General features: G+C 34.5%; 2 protein-coding genes across 2 annotated transcripts in view; both read right to left on the bottom strand.

Moving 5' to 3' along the window:
- The window catches only part of LOC574673 (WD repeat-containing protein 81), a 42,235-nt gene extending 40,710 nt beyond the window's left edge, over positions 1–1,525 (bottom strand). The window contains exon 1 of the mRNA XM_030998885.1: positions 818–1,525. Within this exon, the coding sequence (XP_030854745.1) occupies positions 818–876 (59 nt within the window). The 5' untranslated portion in view covers positions 877–1,525. The remainder of the gene's footprint in view (positions 1–817) is intronic.
- A 714-nt stretch (positions 1,526–2,239) lies between these two features.
- LOC574738 (breast cancer metastasis-suppressor 1-like protein) lies at positions 2,240–17,181 on the bottom strand. The gene is made up of 9 exons (XM_030998916.1): positions 16,953–17,181; positions 14,568–14,658; positions 14,008–14,215; positions 11,340–11,436; positions 10,780–10,872; positions 9,989–10,053; positions 7,995–8,028; positions 7,370–7,481; positions 2,240–6,320 (listed from the first exon to the last, which is right to left on the bottom strand). Exons 1-9 carry the CDS (start codon positions 17,086–17,088, stop codon positions 6,200–6,202), a joined length of 957 nt encoding a protein of 318 aa, XP_030854776.1. The 5' UTR covers positions 17,089–17,181; the 3' UTR covers positions 2,240–6,199.
- Positions 17,182–17,433: the final 252 nt, after the last annotated feature.

Genomic DNA, 17,433 nt, shown 5'->3' on the forward strand with positions numbered 1-17,433 from the left:
CGATAGGTTAAATAGGGAAAAATAGGGGTGCGCCTTATACACAGGTGCGCCTTATACCCAGAGATTTATGGTATGTTCTTTCAAATTTGACACTCAGTTTTTTATTATCTCACAAAAAAATATTTTGTGTAGCGCCCTCTGCAACAGAACTCAACTATCTCTTTAAACTGAATGGTATTGGCTACTGGAAAGAAGAAAAATATTTAGGGTCTATAATCTATATTTGTTGATGATAAAACATGTCATTAAACAGCAAAGTTTTAAAAACAGTAACAATGACATTTGTTCTACTAGATCTAGTACAATATAACTTCGACATGGCTAAAACAAAAACTATAGAGGTCTAGTGAGCATGAACATCAATCACTTAAAAATTCAATCAAATTAAGCCCTCCATTGATATCTCCATTTACTTTTTTAGTTAATAATAATATATTATAATAACTTTCATATCTCATTAATTATCTGTGAAAACTGTAATAAAACATTTACAGGATCATTACATGCACGTGCATTAATTCTCCATTAATTATCAGTGAACATTTCAATAAAATGTTTACAACATCATTCTCATCACGTGCACACATGCATTCATCCAAACTCCCCTTGGCTAGCCAATTTTCAAAAGTACCACCAATCAAATTGAACATGTCGGACTGAACTGAAAATGAAGCCTCGAAAAACAAAGATTTTGCTTCAGACTCCAAGCTAAATTTACACGAATTTGAGAATTACAGATACAAAACAAGAACAGAATTTCACCTAACAAATAAAAAGAGCAAAATGACATAGTAAAAACTTGTCTATACGAACCTTTTTTACCTCGGTTTCACTTTCAGTCTCGAGACAAAAGTGGGCCGTGTTGATGTTTTGCATGCGAAATCGTATATATTTGCATTAAGTAATTTATGCTGAATAAATTATCAAAGAGAGAGGAATCAGTCCAATCTCGTTCTTTGTTTTTACTGATTACATAACACCTAAATGGGGTTAATGCTTATCAATTTTACACTTTATTTATTGAAATAGTAAAAATGTAATTTTTATATTGGTTATTAAATCTGCAGACGTATTACATAGATTTCCACGACAAATATCTCACTAACTGCAACAAATTGTTCATTCCGATTATGTCGTTATATAGGCGCGTACCATCGCCGTGACTATCGGTCGCGCGGGGTGTCTCAGTCGCCACTTGTCCCTGTGATTGACCGCTAGAGTGTAGGCAATTAAAGATGCTCCTCGTGGTCTCGGTCCTGTGGCCCTTACTGTAGGTGTAACCAAACCTGTCGCTACCCACTTCTCTCCTGCCAGAGGTTCTCCCGATGCTCAGCGCTCGGTTGCAGAGCCTTGTCCCCCTGCTCTCCTAGAGGGTTCCAAATCGGGTGTATCTTCGTGGATAGGTGCCTCATCCTTGTTGTCTAGTACTTCTGGGGGGAGGTCTGTCTTTCGTGAAGCCAACGGTTATGGCGCGACCATTAACAGAGCACCACATGTGGTGGAGCTCATTTTTTGACATTTTTTTTCTTCAAAAATAAACAAAATATGTATATCTAAAACTAGATTAAGATTGCTTTTTTTCCTAAATTCTAGATGAAGGTGAAAATAATCTATAAATCTAGACGAAAATTGAACGTTAATATATTAGTAAAGTGCTTAGAGACATTTGTTAAGCGCTGTACAAAAAAATAAATATTATTATTATTATTATTATTATCAAACATCCGTAGATGTAAGTCATAGCATTTTAACAAGCCAATTAATACAGAAGATTTCATTCAGTGTTTGATATTTATCTCGATACATTTGGCTCGTGATTCTGTTCATTTTTCATATGTACTTAGATACAAATATTTGTGATTCTATAATTTCTTGAATTATTTCTTAATTAGAATCAAATATGATTTTCCTCCCCTTTTTGATATACGGTACCCGGTAATCCTTATTTCTGAATTTCTAGAATTTGTATTGAATCATAAAAAAGAACTTTGGTTCATAGTTAACAATTAATGCCTATCAAGTGAGCTTATAATTCGTCTGTAGCTGAAACTATCTAAACAACTTTTTCTCATATATATATGCTATATATATACCCCACTTAAAAACAAGTGTTCCTACACTAAAACTAGTAATTACTGTGTAATCTGAAAACAAGTCACTTAAATGTTCTTCCTAAAATCTCATACACCATCTTCTTACCATAATGACACAAATAACTGAACACAAGTGCACAGAAACATATATTTTCAATTTATTTGGAAAATATTATCCTGAATAAAATTCACATTTCATTAGAATTCACTAAAGAGTATTCTAAATCCCTTTTCAAATCCTGTCAATGTTTTAAATAAATGGGGGTAGTGGTTTCATTGATATCTGCAAACAAAATAAATGCAACTCAATGGTATAGCTTATTATTTAAATGGCAATGGCCTAACACTAATCCTAGGCTGATGTGCTTGTCAAAATCATGACCCTGCACTCTGGGCAACCACATTTTTGGATTTAACCGTTTCTGTTTCTGGAAGAGAAAAAAAAGGAGGCATATTCAACAAAACAGATTGCTTAAAACGCAAATAACTACTTAGTGTATGGAAGGGATTAAGGTTTCATTCAATAACTGACACATTGACAAATAATTTTATGTTGAAAAAACCCAATAGGATTTGAGTGTGCTGGAAAAATATTAATCATCATTCATATATTCATATTTTGAATATCACAGATCCCCCTTCTCAATTTAATAAAAATCAGTCAGAAGACTACCAATCAATATTACCTAGCCATATTGTCAAGAACATAGGGTTATCACCATCGATATTGTACATTTACCAGATCAGTTGCCAGTGAACAATTTTCCTTGGTGCATTGATAAGGTCAATAAAAACTAAGATTCCGAAAGAGTTGTTTGCAAAATGCAGCTGACAATGTAAGTGAAAAAACTAGCCATATACTTGATGTATTATTCTTCATTAAATGGTAATTTATCTTCAAAGCTTAAGCTCCTAAGGATGGAATGAAGTTCACACTTTTGCATTTCTTTTGCAGCAAAAGAACCAGCATGCTCGGTTTGGTACGATACTACTCAACTTGGTATTTCATCGTCTTACTCTACATAAGCACTCATGTGAATACATTCCATTTCAATATAGCTCCCAATATGTTTTCCTTCAACTTCACAAGTTAATACTTTTTTAATTCCCAAAGTACATCAGGTTAGATGTATTGTAAAGTGGCATTCAGTTAAAAGTTCTACAAAATGGCTAGCTAAATTTTCATTTTCAGTACATATCTCTGAAGTACAAATTTAAAAAAATTAATAATACAATCATTACCATGATAGTTTCACTAAAAAGTGAAGAGAACAGGATAAGGTTTTTTAGTTCAGGGCCCGTCATATAAACAGTTGCGATTAATTGCAACTTATTTGCGATCGACATCAATCGCAACTATGTACATAAGAGACTGGGGACTGCAAACTTGCGATTGATCGGAGGACTTGGGATTGACTCAGATCAATCGCAATCCTTTGTAAGACAGGCCAAGATCTATATACTTAAATATGTACACACAAAGCTATTATATTTACAGCAGGGTAATTCAGCATTAGAATTGAAGGGACATGTTTTGCATCGCCTGGCCTACAGACTACGCAATGAACAGAAAGAATTGTTTTACAGCAACTATTTTGCAAAAGAAACCTCAGAGTTTGGTCATTCCGAGTGATTTTTCATGTTCAGCGGAATTGAAGGGAAAATAGACATACAGGAAGCAGAGATGTCCAAAACATATCGTTCAATGTTTACAAAAAATAAATAATGAATCACAAATCACTTCCACTGATCATTGATTGATGATTACCCCAAAACAAATTTAGATCAATAGTTTGTATGATTAGTAGGCTTAAAACTGTTGTCAACATGTCCCTTGTTCTAAAAGCTGAGTTGCCCAGTAACTTTCAAGAAGCAATGGAAGAACAACTGTTCCGCCATTCCTTAATTCCACTAGTTGTATCAACACTTTTAAAACAGGGTGTATCAGACATTCTTAGGTCAAAGGTCATATGTAACGTATTAAAGGGCTGGATGTATTTTTCAGAGGTATATCCTTACATTTTGTGTGCTAATATAAAAAATGTAAATTCGCATCTTAAGTGTAAAGTATGCGATGTGTCATTGTTTACTTGGAACAAAGAATGTGAATCATACTTCTTTCTCCGTCTTTCTTTTTTGTTTATACTTGGTCCCTTATAACACCCCAATGTTAAACAAAACCAGACACAATACATACTGAACCCTCTAGAGCAGTTCTAAAAAATCTTGGGATAAATCCCTCGGTGAAAAAAGTGGACACTTTAAAAGTGAATTTGCAAGTACAAATACATGTGTACTATTACTAAAAATGGGCCTGGTTTTGAATAGTCTACTTTTCTTTTGAACGAGATGATACCTTTTCTTTTTACATACTTTGATATGGCCAAGAAAATGATACACCCTGCTTTCTTTGTTGGGCATATAAATACATGATATACTATACATCTTTACAAATATTTTACACAGCATAGACTATACAATGTACATGTACCTGTTTGAAAAAAAGAATGATATTGCTATAATGGTATCAGTCTTACATAAACAGTAAGAAAACAAAATTATAAAAATCATTCAAACATCAGCAAAAAGTGGCATCATGTAAAATGCCAACTGTCATTTAAAAAAATCTCCTTTGATCTTGAAGGCAAGTTTAAATTTTCGCTGTCTTCTGATTCAGAAATACATTTGTTGTATGAAATTATTAATACACTGTACTTGTGATGATATAAAAAGAGTAGCGCTCATTGATGCACTTAAATGTTCAAGTCCAAGTCAGAACTTCAAAAACCAAAAGTAATAATTGATATTACTTTCCAGGAATATTACAGCTGAACGCCTTTATCTCAAGAAGATACCGGTAGTAAAACATGTAGCTTACAAGGACCAAAGTATGTTTGGCTGACAGCAACAAGCTGCCTATGGCAAGACACATTTTTGCCATGCAACATCTAGGAAGTGTCCTTTGTTTCATACTTTACCAATCATAATTTTTGTTTTGTTAGTGAACCTGAAATTTTTAGAAAGTTCATAACCCTACTCGTGAATGAACTTGCCAAATATCAAATGAATGAAACTTTTACTGTCAATTCATGCTCAATATTCTGTCATACTTGGTAATGCATTGGGCACAAAATGAAATATCTTGAGAAATGGCTATTAATGAAAATATTTCTATCACAAATGTTTAGAGCCAGCATTCTATATTCTACTTTCCCTCTGCTTATTTAGTATTTATTGGTCAAAACACAAACTAGTGTCAGTTTCATTTACATAAACCACTGTTTGCCTTGAATGAAGGCGAAAATCGATGTGTAGACGATGGATGTTCACTTCAAGAAAAAACAAACATTCTAAAGTTTTGATCATCCTTTGACTACATCAAAACAAAATATTTCAGTCTTTACATCATCCAGTGTCAAAGTAAATGTTTTGAAATTTAACAAAATGTTGTGTTTGAACCCTTCTACCAGGCAAGTAATGATAACAACAAAAAAAGACTTTGACAGTTATGTAAAATGGTAATCATGCAAATGAGTTATGTTTAGGATGAATACCACCATTATATGTTGAGGTTCATGGGTGAACGTGTATTACTATGATCAGATACAAGACTGTTTTGAGTGTTTGGAGATATATTGGGCATCAAAGGTGATCTAATTCCCAGTATATAAAAAAAAAAAGAGTATAAAAAAAGGAGTATGTAATGATATCAATATTTGGATATGACATCAACGTCATGTCACACTTTATATATAATATCTCTTCATCACATTCTCATAATTTTGTTTGGTTAGAGCTAGACTAAATGCCCTTCTGGATCTCAACAGACGATTTCTTCTATTTGTTCCACGAAGCATCCCTGACGAATGCTCAGGAACACCGTTCCACGTTCAGCAAGTATTGTAGATGAGGTAAATAACGATGACCCCTTTCAGGTGCTGGGTCCTTCTCCAAGGTCACTACCACAAACAAATAATCAGCTAAGAGCAGCAAGGACATGGACTCACATACTTTCACATAGAGTTAATGCCTTTCTGACTCTCATGAGAGGATATGTGACTCTCAAATAGTTCATAGACAAGGCCACTGGAGTGGCTATGTGTCGACTACCGCACGTGCTGAATGGTGTACTTTCCCTTCTCCAGGTTGTGAAGGAGAAGCTTGGATTTGGTTCCGTCATGTCTCCGTACCCACACCTCCCGAGCGTCGATGGCAGTTATTCTGGCCCTGCATGGTGATATGAAAATACAGAGAAATAGGGTATAACATATTATGTTGTTATACTACATTTTATTCCCCATGTTGTTTAGGTTTTCTTTTCTTCATAGATATATTGATTTTTTTTTTAAATAAAGAACATACTAATGAATCATCTTTACTTTGTTCATGCATCCAAAAGTGACCTGCCCATTCGCTAAAGACTAACAAAAAACTGTAACCTTAAAAAATACAGTGAGATATTAATCACACTAATCTTGGATTAAAGACCAAAATGATAAAAAATGTAGCTCTCATCTAAATAGTCGTCCTGAGCAATAATACAACATCTCTTCTATTATGTGCCTTCATCATGACTTACTAATGGCAGAGAGTGTTTATTTCAATCACACTTCTTTATCTCAAATTATTTTCGTTTATTAAGGGTTATCTTGAGTTTAAGTTGTGGGGAAATTAAAATACCAATATTTAACATTATAACACAATGCCATTAGTTACACAAACTTGACAGTGATGTATAACAGCTTAGCAGAAGAGAAAGAGAGATAGATAGGTAAAGAGAGGAGGAACTCATATTATCAAGATTGTGATCCCTTAGCTCTGTCATTATGTTCATGTTTTGTCTGCCTACTTAGTTGTCAGCACTTTTTCTAACCTATTCTCTCACTATGCTGATACACACAATATTACATTATGTTTGGGATTACATGGTAGCCTATTCAAAATGACAAGACAAGACAATTTCTCTTTGAATAATGCTTCATTACCAAACAAAAACTCCCATGACACTGTAAACCGCTCTCTATCCAAACTACTGCGGCATAATAAAATAACACGAGCACCGCGCACTTAACATTTTCGTATCATAATAATGAGCATGCTTTGCGGCCTTTGGTGCACACAGCTTTTATATTTCATTACCCCACTTACCATTCTTTTACATAGAATATGTTTATAAAATAGTTTTTATTTTGTTACAGCAGGCTTTAGTTTAGGTAATTTATTGCATCATGGTATGAACTAGGCTTCAGCGATTAGTCATAAATCAATGTACTCACGATACTGGAGAGTCCTCCCTATTCTCAATGAGGATCTGGTCCTTTTTGTGAAACGTTCTGCCGTCATAGCGCAGCTTTCCTTCTTCATATTTGGCACTGTGTGATGTACGCCCTGGGGAGAGGTAACATATGAAGTAGAAAAAAGACAGTAAGGCTATGTACAACAAGAACAAGCTCCTCCAAACAAGGTACAGTCCAGAGGAAAGACGGTAGACAGGCGGCCTTTCTAGACAGGTTCTACAACACACATTTTTTTTTTCAAGGGAGACAAGATACTTGGACACTAAAGACAGGTGGCCTTCATAGAGAGAGGTGGCCAGTAAGACAGAATTGACTGTATAATGAGAGTGCAGAGAAGAGCGAAAATAGGATAAGAGCCCATCTCAAAGGAGTTAAGTTTATGTATAGGAAATCAGCTATATCATCTGTAATACTGGAGGCATTGGACTTAAACAATACCAAGAAACGTGAGGGTAAAAAAAGAGGAGGGGGGGGGACCAATTGAGTAATTTAATGTATAATTAAATTAAATACATATTGAAACAATTTATAATATCAATGGGAATGGAGTTCCTAAAGTAACAATCTGTCTCAAACAGTGTAAATACAAAAAAAATTAACTCACCATCTGATTTCCTTCTCGCACTTGCACCTCTTGCCTGTAAATAAAAAAGAAAACATAAATAAATACTTCATATATTGATCCACATGTACACATGCATATATTGCTTCAAAGCAATGCAGATATACAAAATTACAAAGAGAAACACTATGCAATATCATATAATTTTCAACTTGCAAGCTCTAAGTAAAGTCAATTTTTAAAGATTTTAACTTGGAAAATTGAAGGCATCCACATTCATAGAATAGAGGCTCGTTTGTATAACAAGCCTCTAGGATTAGCCTTTGTACGGCTGGTTCACTTTTTTTTTCCAAATTATATTTTCAGTACATCTTTACGCACAAATTAATCTGTCTCTAGGTGGTTAAAATTATTTAACCATCACACACGCAAAGCATAATATAATTGTCAAGTCATATGCCCCGCAGAAGAGTTGTAACACAAATTTTGGTCAAATTTTTAACTTTTAGAGTTTGTGATAAAACTGTTTGTTTTAAATAGCAAATGTACATAATGAATGGACCGAATGTGTTGTGAAGAAGTAGTCAAAGAAATTAAAAAACTTTTAGATGTGTATTTTAGGAAATGCACATTTGATAGCTGTGCATATGTCCAGGCATTTCCACTGGGCATATGACAATATCATCAAGACAAATAAACTAATGCCTCAGTCACACCTTTGCGTATTTGGCTTGCGTATAGCTGCGTATTTATGGCAAGTATTTCTTGATATCGAGAATTACCATTGCTTTAAAACAGAACAAGGGAAACCCTCTCGGCGGTCTCGCCTGCATAACGCAATTCAATATGATAAACCAGAACGTCTATGACGTAGCGCTCATCCGCATCTCGCAACAACAAATATCGTAAATTTTATGTGGTACACTTTTGAACTGGTCAAAAAATAAAAATTTGATGGCCTGAAAGGAACATAATTTCATTTCATTTGCATAAAGTACCATAAATAATCAATGGAGCAAAAGATAAGGCAAACCAAATCAAAATCGGTCAAGAAATGAGGGAAAAGAAGCAATTTTTGTTATTTTTGGAATAAATTTGCATAAATTACCATAATTAATTAATGGAGAACAATTTCAAAATTCTGTGTAGAAGTTTAGTGTACCAAATTTAGCTTTACGATATAAAGCAAACCAAATCAAAATCGGTCGAGAAATGAAGGAGAAGAAGCCTTTTTTGTGATTTTGAATAAATTTGCATAAATTAGCATTGATAATGAATTTCACGATTCTTTGTAGAAATTTTAAATCCCCCTCCTAGCCCTATCATATGAAACAATCAGAATCAAAATCGGTTGAAAAATAACGAAGAAGAAGCATTTTGAAAATCTTGATGTTGATGCCACAACAAAGTCTAAGTTTGTTGACCTTAAATGACCTTTGACCTTAACTTAGTGACCTGAAATTCTACTCACATGATTGGGGAGACTTGATAACCCTATAGTCCAAGTTTCATTGACTAACAACTTATACTTTCAAAATTATATCAAAAATTCAAAAACTTAACCTTAGGTTAATTTTTCGATGATGATGCTACAACATAGTCCAAGTCTGTTGACCTGAAATGATCTTTGACCTCGACTTTGTGATCTGAAATTCTACTCACATGATTGGGAATACTTGATTACCCTATAGTCAAAGTTTCATTGACTAAGAACTTATACTTTAAAAATAATATCAAAAATTCGAAAAACTTAACCTTAGGTTAAGTTTTTGATGTTGACGCCGCCGTCGCCGTCACCGGAAAAGCGGCGCCTATGTCTCGCTTTTTGCTACGTAGGCGAGACAACGAGACAAAAATCATTTCTTTTCTTGATATCAAGAATTCATTTCTTAATATCAAGAAATAGGAATAAATGTTACACGAGCCAAATACGTAAAGGTGTGACTGAGGCATAACACATGCATCATACATCATAGCTTAATAGAAAAAAGAGAAAACAACACCAGATTGTCAGTTCAACAACCTCATGTCTATACCTTCATTATTGCTGTCCAATCATCAAGGATGTCATCCTCTCGCAGCATATATATAATATAGGGACGTACATGGGAAGTCAAGGACAAAAATGACATGATGGCAAAATATATCCCCACATTATGCAAACTTTCTTCTGTCTGTTAGTGTGAAATTGACCCTTCATTAAAAGGTGGATTGGATGGATGCACAAAAAGAAAAATAAGAGAAGGGGATTAAAGAATAGTTTAGAATAAATATGATAAGAGTAAGGGTTACATATTTTTTTTTAAATTGAGAATCACTAATGACATAGGTAATTGTTGGAAATATATTCATGTGTATGAAATATCATATGGGAATATTGTATTAAAAGTATTCAATGTATCACTTTCTAGATTTTTATGAAGGAACATACAGTTTTTTCATGGGATAAAATCATCTATAACAGTCACCTATTTTAGATTAAGTCTGTTCTACCATTAAAATGGAAAAGGAATTATTGCAAAAAACATTGATGCAAGCACTGGAAGAGCTCTCCAACTTACTACTGTCAAACCTGCTTTAGTGACCACCTGTCTACAACAAGCACATTTTTTGTCTCCCTTGAAAATGGTTTCTCATTGAAACATGTACTAAAGGAACCTGTCTTCAAAGACCACTTTTTGTGATTCCCTTGGGCGGTCGCTGAAGACAGGTTTGACTGTATTCTCCTTTTTATCTTTTGCCCTACGTGACTTAGGCATGTTTCAAGGACAGAACATTTTACACATAGGAAATTTGAGAAAACATTTGTAGTGATTGAAAAGGATATCTGATACAGCTACAGGTTTCTTCTTTCGGTCAGAATGTGTTGAATCAGGTTTCTTCCCTTTCTGCTTCAAGATTCGAGACTCATTCCATAATTCTGGAAAGCAAGGGGATAAAAATATAATTCAAGAATATATATATATATATATATATATATATATATATATAAATTACAAGAATGCAATAACAACAAGAAAATGATACAATAACATAATGGCTTAAAATTTTCTTTTTAAAACATCAGTGACACTGCATTAAAATGAGTTGAAATCTATCAGTCTCTTTAATATCTTTAAACCCTTCTATTTATTTTAGAAATATTTATCCTTTCAATTAGACTTTCAACTCTAACAAAGATAATTTGCATGTTATTGGAAAGCGCATCAGGTGTGAACTAAAAGTTAATCTAAAAAGACTGTCCTCATTATCCATCTAAAAAAAATTTTAGCAAACAACAACAAAAACTTGTTGGGGGAGAGCTAAACATCAATATACTGCCACTAGTTGTGCAGCTAAACAGAAGCAATTAATTAGTTTCACTGAATAAAATGTCAAGATGTTTACCTGTTGTAAGATCAATGTTATGTCTGTCTTCCTCTAGTCTTCTGATCTTCTCGTCGAGATCAGCTTTCATGAGATCCCGGAGTAAACTTTTCTCACTCTGTGAATGAAAATACAGAAATATTTGATTCTCACATATAATGTACCAATCACAAACATACTAAATAATTTAATAGAAGAAGTTTGAACAAAACAAAAATTATACAATACATGTATGCAATTTATGTTTTTACATATGTTCTCTATTTTCTTCAATACTAGTGGTCACATTTTTTAGTCCTTTTTTTTACCATAGCTTCTTTTTCTGACTTTTAAGCAGAAAAGATAACTTTTATTTACATAAAGGAATCATTTTTGAAAATTTTCAATGTAAATACAGAACTCATTCATATACATAGTATGTCTAAACAGTCATACCGCAGCCGGTGCGAAAACCCTCTATTTTATTCAGCACGTATGCAAGAATTTACGTGTCTTGCATACGTAATGAGTAGTGCAGACGGTCTTCCCGATCGGCAATTTTTGCCTTTATAATTGTTCATTTCTCATGAAATGGGTCTTATTTTAAAGATAAGAAGTTGCACTCTCTATATACTTATATGACAATCATGTTAGATATATTTTTGAAACAGAAATTTCGCCTTGAAAATGGGGTTTTTCGACGATAAATCTATCTAAAGAGTAGGGCTGATTTTCACATAGAAATCATTCTTGCGTCAAGAAGATGTTATAATCAGTATAAAGCATAAATATTTTTCTTTACAATGATATCAAAATTATTATATTTTACGCTGTCCCAAAGTCAGGAACCAAAAAAGTCACGCTCATGTTCATGAATAATTAAAAAAAAGTAGTAAATTTTGCCGATGTGATAATAGAGAGTTCTGATTGGTCAACTACGTCAACTACGTCACATATGTTTCACTTTGGTTTATTAACATTCTGAATACCAGATTTTGGTAACCATGCATTGTGGCGTGCGCCTGTAATGCACGTGCGCGTAAGCCGTCTTGACAACAATCTAAGGACCCGAGATCAAATACCTCACCTGTCATGTAGGTGACTCTTTTCTGCTATATTTCTTTTTTAATCATTTTTCTAATTTTTTTTCGGCTAGTCGATGGCGCGGCGGAGCTCCCTGGAGTTTAATAATCAGTTATGCATTGCCATTGCTCAGACGACGAGCGTACACGAGTATGAAATCACACAATTTCGCGCTATCATAAAAAGAACAAATTGGTAATTTCCGGGTTTTTAGGGTCTTAATTACTATGATTATAAAAAGAACATGATTTTGCGTCAATTAGGTTTTGACATATTTTTGATCAGTGACTTTTCATCTTTCGAACGAATCTCAAAGTGGACAAATTTATTTTGTCCCAAAGTCAGGAACCAAAAGTGAAATTCCCGGGTCAAAACAGCAGTTGAAATGTTACAAAAATAGCGTCAATAAAAGTTGTGAAAATTATTGTTTACAAATTGCGAAATATGGCAAATTACATATCAAACTGATGCTGAAAATCTTGAGAGTGACTTTCCGTTGCATGCTGCCATGTTGAATGAAGTTAACGACCAAAAACGCAGCTACATGTACACCCCTACAAATCTCACTGAAAAGCGCATGGAAATTCAGCAGACGTAAATGTTATGTGATCGCCAGATATCGCTGAATAAAAATCAGCTTTCAGCCTCATTAACGCGCGCGCTGCGGTCTGACTGTAAAGCTGCTGTGTATCATAACTGCCGAACTTCCACAGCAAAAATTACTAATTTCCTAAGGCTAAGTTAGGAATACAATGTATGCTGTATTTTGTATGTTTTTGCATTACAGCTTTCTCCGAGAGAAAGAGGCATGTATCATACTTTTGAATTGATTTGCTTTGATTTTATTTCTGCATTTTTTCCAAATAAAATATAACTGAATAACAAAGAACATATAAATGTAAAGTATAATACAACATAAACAATTATTTCTTCATGTCAACATTTTTTTTAAACATAATATATGTACATATAATAACAAAACTTATTATTTCCATAACATATTATCATAAATTTAAAGTATTATCCGAACTATTCTGTTAGAAAAGTGCAGGAGACCGCAATAATAAGCAAAGCTTGATAAGGATGGCGGCCTTATCATTAGTTTTAAGCTCAAAATGTATGAATTTTCCTGCAAAAGATTTCTTTTTTGCAGCTACATGCACATGTGTATTTTTATTTTTTCTCAGTTGGAGGGAAGAGGGGGCATTTATTTTCATATTTAGTACATTAACTGGAAGATGATTTCATACTCCTCAAAAGCTAAATTAATTCTCACTCTTATGTTGGACTTATTTCCCTTCTCATCATATTTTTATATTGTTTACAGATCCTTTTTCTTTCTTCTTCTAGTTCTTCATCTTCTTAGTTTTACTTTCTTTCTTCCTTTCTTTCTTTCTTTCTTTCTTCTTCCTTCCTTCCTTCCTTCCTTCCTTCCTTCCTTCCTTCCTTCCTTCCTTCCTTCCTTCCTTCCTTCCTTCCTTCCTTCCTTCTTCTTTCTTTCTTTCTTTCTTTCTTTCTTTCTTTCTTTCTTTCATTCATTCTTTCTTGTTATTATTCTTTTAATTCTGTCCTTTTTATGTTTTGGGGGGAGGGGTACAAGGAGGAAGTAATATGAATAAAAAATTACCTCATGGTTTTCCCTCGAGGCCTTCTCCTCGCTCTGTAGTTTATTCCTGATGTTTTCCATGCGTAGCTCCCTCAGGACACTGGCGATACGGAGCTTTCTACCCTTCATCTGGTCCAGATCATGCAGGGGGTTCAGATACTCATTAGCAGCTTCCAGCTTGACCTCGGTCAGCTTGTACTCGACCTGTTCAACTCGTTCCGAGTACAGCCTACATTCATCAAGGAACAAGACATGTCAAAATTAGTGTGTATGTATTCTTTGGGGTAGATTTTCTATCATGTTTCCTTTTCAGAGCACTTTCTAAAATAAAAAGCTACCGTATTTAAAAACTGTCTAAAGCTTAATTCCAGCTTACTGTACAACATATTTCTAAAATACCATCCATGCATGTACATCGACATACTCTGTCAAAATACATTTTTTTTATTTTTCTTATTTTCTGATTCAGCAAAGGATCGATCAGAAAAGGTGAACAAACAAATGCACTAAATATATTTTACTTAAATAACAAATATAGGCAGGGATTCAAGCTATATTATTTATCAACTTGTAATACTTACTGATCTCTGAGGTTTGTGAACTGACTCTCTAAATCATCCATGTCCTCCATACATACAGTTCGTCTTCTGTCACAGTCAAGTTCATCAAACTCTGTTCCATTACATAGAGAAAGGAAAACAAACAAACAACCATTGAGTCTGGGGGAGCTTCATGTATGTTTGATTTTCATTTGTTTTGTTTTTTACAATACACTTGGAAAATATCTTTTGCACATTCAAACCCGATAAGATGGTTTTGGCAGTGAAATAATATAAAGCACATCTATATTTTCAAAAAGTTAGATTATAAGCACATAGACATACAAAATTACATGTACATGTACACATCAATACCATTTTTCAGTATTTGAGAGCTGTCAATAATTCAAGATGTCCACAGATTTATTTACAAGTATAACTTAGTTCCCCTATATGTTTTGCCAAATCGCCAATATAATGCTACGTCTAGTCTGATATTGCAACTACATGTATTTTAATATAAGACAATCAGAACTCTGAATGCATCTTAAAGCTATTAAAACTACAACCCAGAGAAAATACTACCAGAAGAAGATGAAAAGAAAAACAGAAACTATGGAGGTTTATTGCCTGGCCTTTACTTGAGATTTGGAAAGTATCAATTAAAATCATACACTGTGCCAAGTGAAATTAATCTTTTGATTTCTCATCCTTGTTTCCCAAAAATGGTAAGGAGCAGGGGGTATATATTAATATTTCATATTTTATTTTCATTAATCAAAGATGGATGCTGCACTTACAAAAGCCCATTCAAAAGACAGTCACACTCTCTTGAAACAAATTGAATTGTTCATGCAGTGTATGCACAAAATAAGCTAAGTAATTGCACTAAATTTATTACCTTTTTATTTGTGTGTGGCTTTTTATTGGTTGTTTTTTAAATAAAGTTCTCCATTCACATAAAATCAACAAAAAAAACAAAAATGGTAGATTTGAGGAGAAAAAGAAAGTAGGCATAGATGAGAGTTTATGAGACATTAATACAGAAATTTGATTACATGGCTTTATTTCGGAGTCATATTGGCTCTTTTACTTCAATTCGTTAGCTAATAATCGTTATTCAAGTTCTAGAAGTTCTAGTATGTAGAATGTGAGGCAAGAACTCCGGACAGTAGATGCGCACGGCCAATATGGGAGACTATTTCAGAGACCCATAATACCAATTTCCTTCATTTACATTTGCTGCAAGGGATTACCTCGGCTCAAAATACAAAATATGATGAGCAGATTCCTCATGAAAAATTATCCTGTTTGAGTTTGACTGTTTGTTTTCATAGAGTCTCCCAAATCAGTTGTGTGTCTCTACTGTCAGGTAATATTTGTGCACTAGCAGTAGGGGCGCTGGTCCGAGATTAAGGATCGTCTTCATAAACGAGGATCATCTTCGTAAACACGGACTGATGCGTCCTCAAAAATAAGGACCGTCTGCATTTTTGCAGACGTTTCATATTTTTGATCGGCACATTGGCGATGCAAAAAACGGATTCTGCAATGATTTTATTGATGAATTTTACATTGACATTGTACAGAGACCTTCACATTATAAGCAATAAATCCTTGGGAAGACGGACAACCCATAAAAGTAGACGGTGAACTAGGGTTATTTTTCCCCGGGAAATCCATTTTTGGCACCGCCAGCGGGCGGTTCTGTACCATGAAACCCCCAGAGTGCCGATGAAAAAAAAACATCCTCGAAAATGCAGACAACCCTTATTTTTGAGGACGCATTTTTTGTCCTTGTTTATGAGGATATCCTTGTTTAAGAGGACGATCCTCATTCTCGGACCAGCGCCCCTACTGATTAGATTAATAATTTGCTTGTTTATTTCCTACAAGTACAAAGTGGGATTTTTAAAAATAATTATTCTTCACATCATTCCCCCCTCCCCCCCCCCCCCCCCCCCAGACAAATTGACAAGAGAGAAGATCTAGAGTAGATCTATGTCAGAGTGATTTGGAAAACAAAACAAGTAAACTTGTATAAATAGTGGTGTGAAGATAGCACGAACGTGTTCGCTCCGCCAGCGGCCGCATCGCCTCCCGTCAATACGCAGTACCCTACCCAGTCTCTCAAGATGGGTCTAAATGACAGCTGCTGACAGATTGAAAATTCGCACGACGGGAGAAATTCAGCGCAAAATAAATCACACAGAATAACAAGTCTCCAGACACCAGGTATTCAACAAAAAAGCTACCAAGTTAAGAAAGTATCGATTTATACAAAATATAATTTGAAAGAGTACACAAACTCTTCTTTCCGCCACAAATTTCAGTCACAAAAATACAAAAGTCAACCGAAAAACCACTTCACAGACGAACATCACACAAAAATCTCAATTAGCGGGACCGAAGCGAAGGGATTCTTACCTGAGGAGTCGTCATCACTCCCTGAAGATCCACTTTCAGACTCCTCTTCTTCACTTTTATCCGAGTAAGTTATGCTCATCTCTTCCTCCATGTCTTCAGGTTCACTGTCACAACCCATCTCATTTATTGAAGGCATCCTGGGGGCTCTAAGGGACAAAATATCGTGAGAAATGGACCCTCACGCGGAGACGATCGGCGGTAGCGAGCGGCGGTAGCGAAATTGTCTATTATTCTTTTCAAAGATTTGTTTACCGCCCATGAATGCATGTAGAGGGCGTAGATGGACCGCTACTTGCCAGCATTCGAAATGAGAGTACACTGTACAGTCAGGGAGATGGAAGATATATCCCATTTATACAACACTTTTTGGTATTTTTCATTAGTTTATTTTCGGAATACTTTAAAAAAACCAACTTTTCAATTTGTTTCCTCGCTCTATACTTCCTACCATATAAATAATGGGGGCTATCAAATATGTAAA

The sequence above is a fragment of the Strongylocentrotus purpuratus genome, unplaced genomic scaffold, assembly GCF_000002235.5.
Source record: "Strongylocentrotus purpuratus isolate Spur 01 unplaced genomic scaffold, Spur_5.0 spur5_scaffold_5, whole genome shotgun sequence".
Classification (NCBI taxonomy): domain Eukaryota; kingdom Metazoa; phylum Echinodermata; class Echinoidea; order Camarodonta; family Strongylocentrotidae; genus Strongylocentrotus; species Strongylocentrotus purpuratus.

Coding starts and splice junctions, on each gene's coding strand:
- LOC574738 (XM_030998916.1), bottom strand. CDS start 17,088: ATGCCTTCAATAAATGAGATGGGTTGTGACAGTGAACCTGAAGACATG. Junction 7,482..7,994: donor TGCGAGAAGGAAATCAGATG/GTGAGTTAATTT, acceptor ACCTCTCCCCAG/GGCGTACATCACACAGTGCC. Junction 6,321..7,369: donor AGGGAGGACTCTCCAGTATC/GTGAGTACATTG, acceptor ATCACCATGCAG/GGCCAGAATAACTGCCATCG.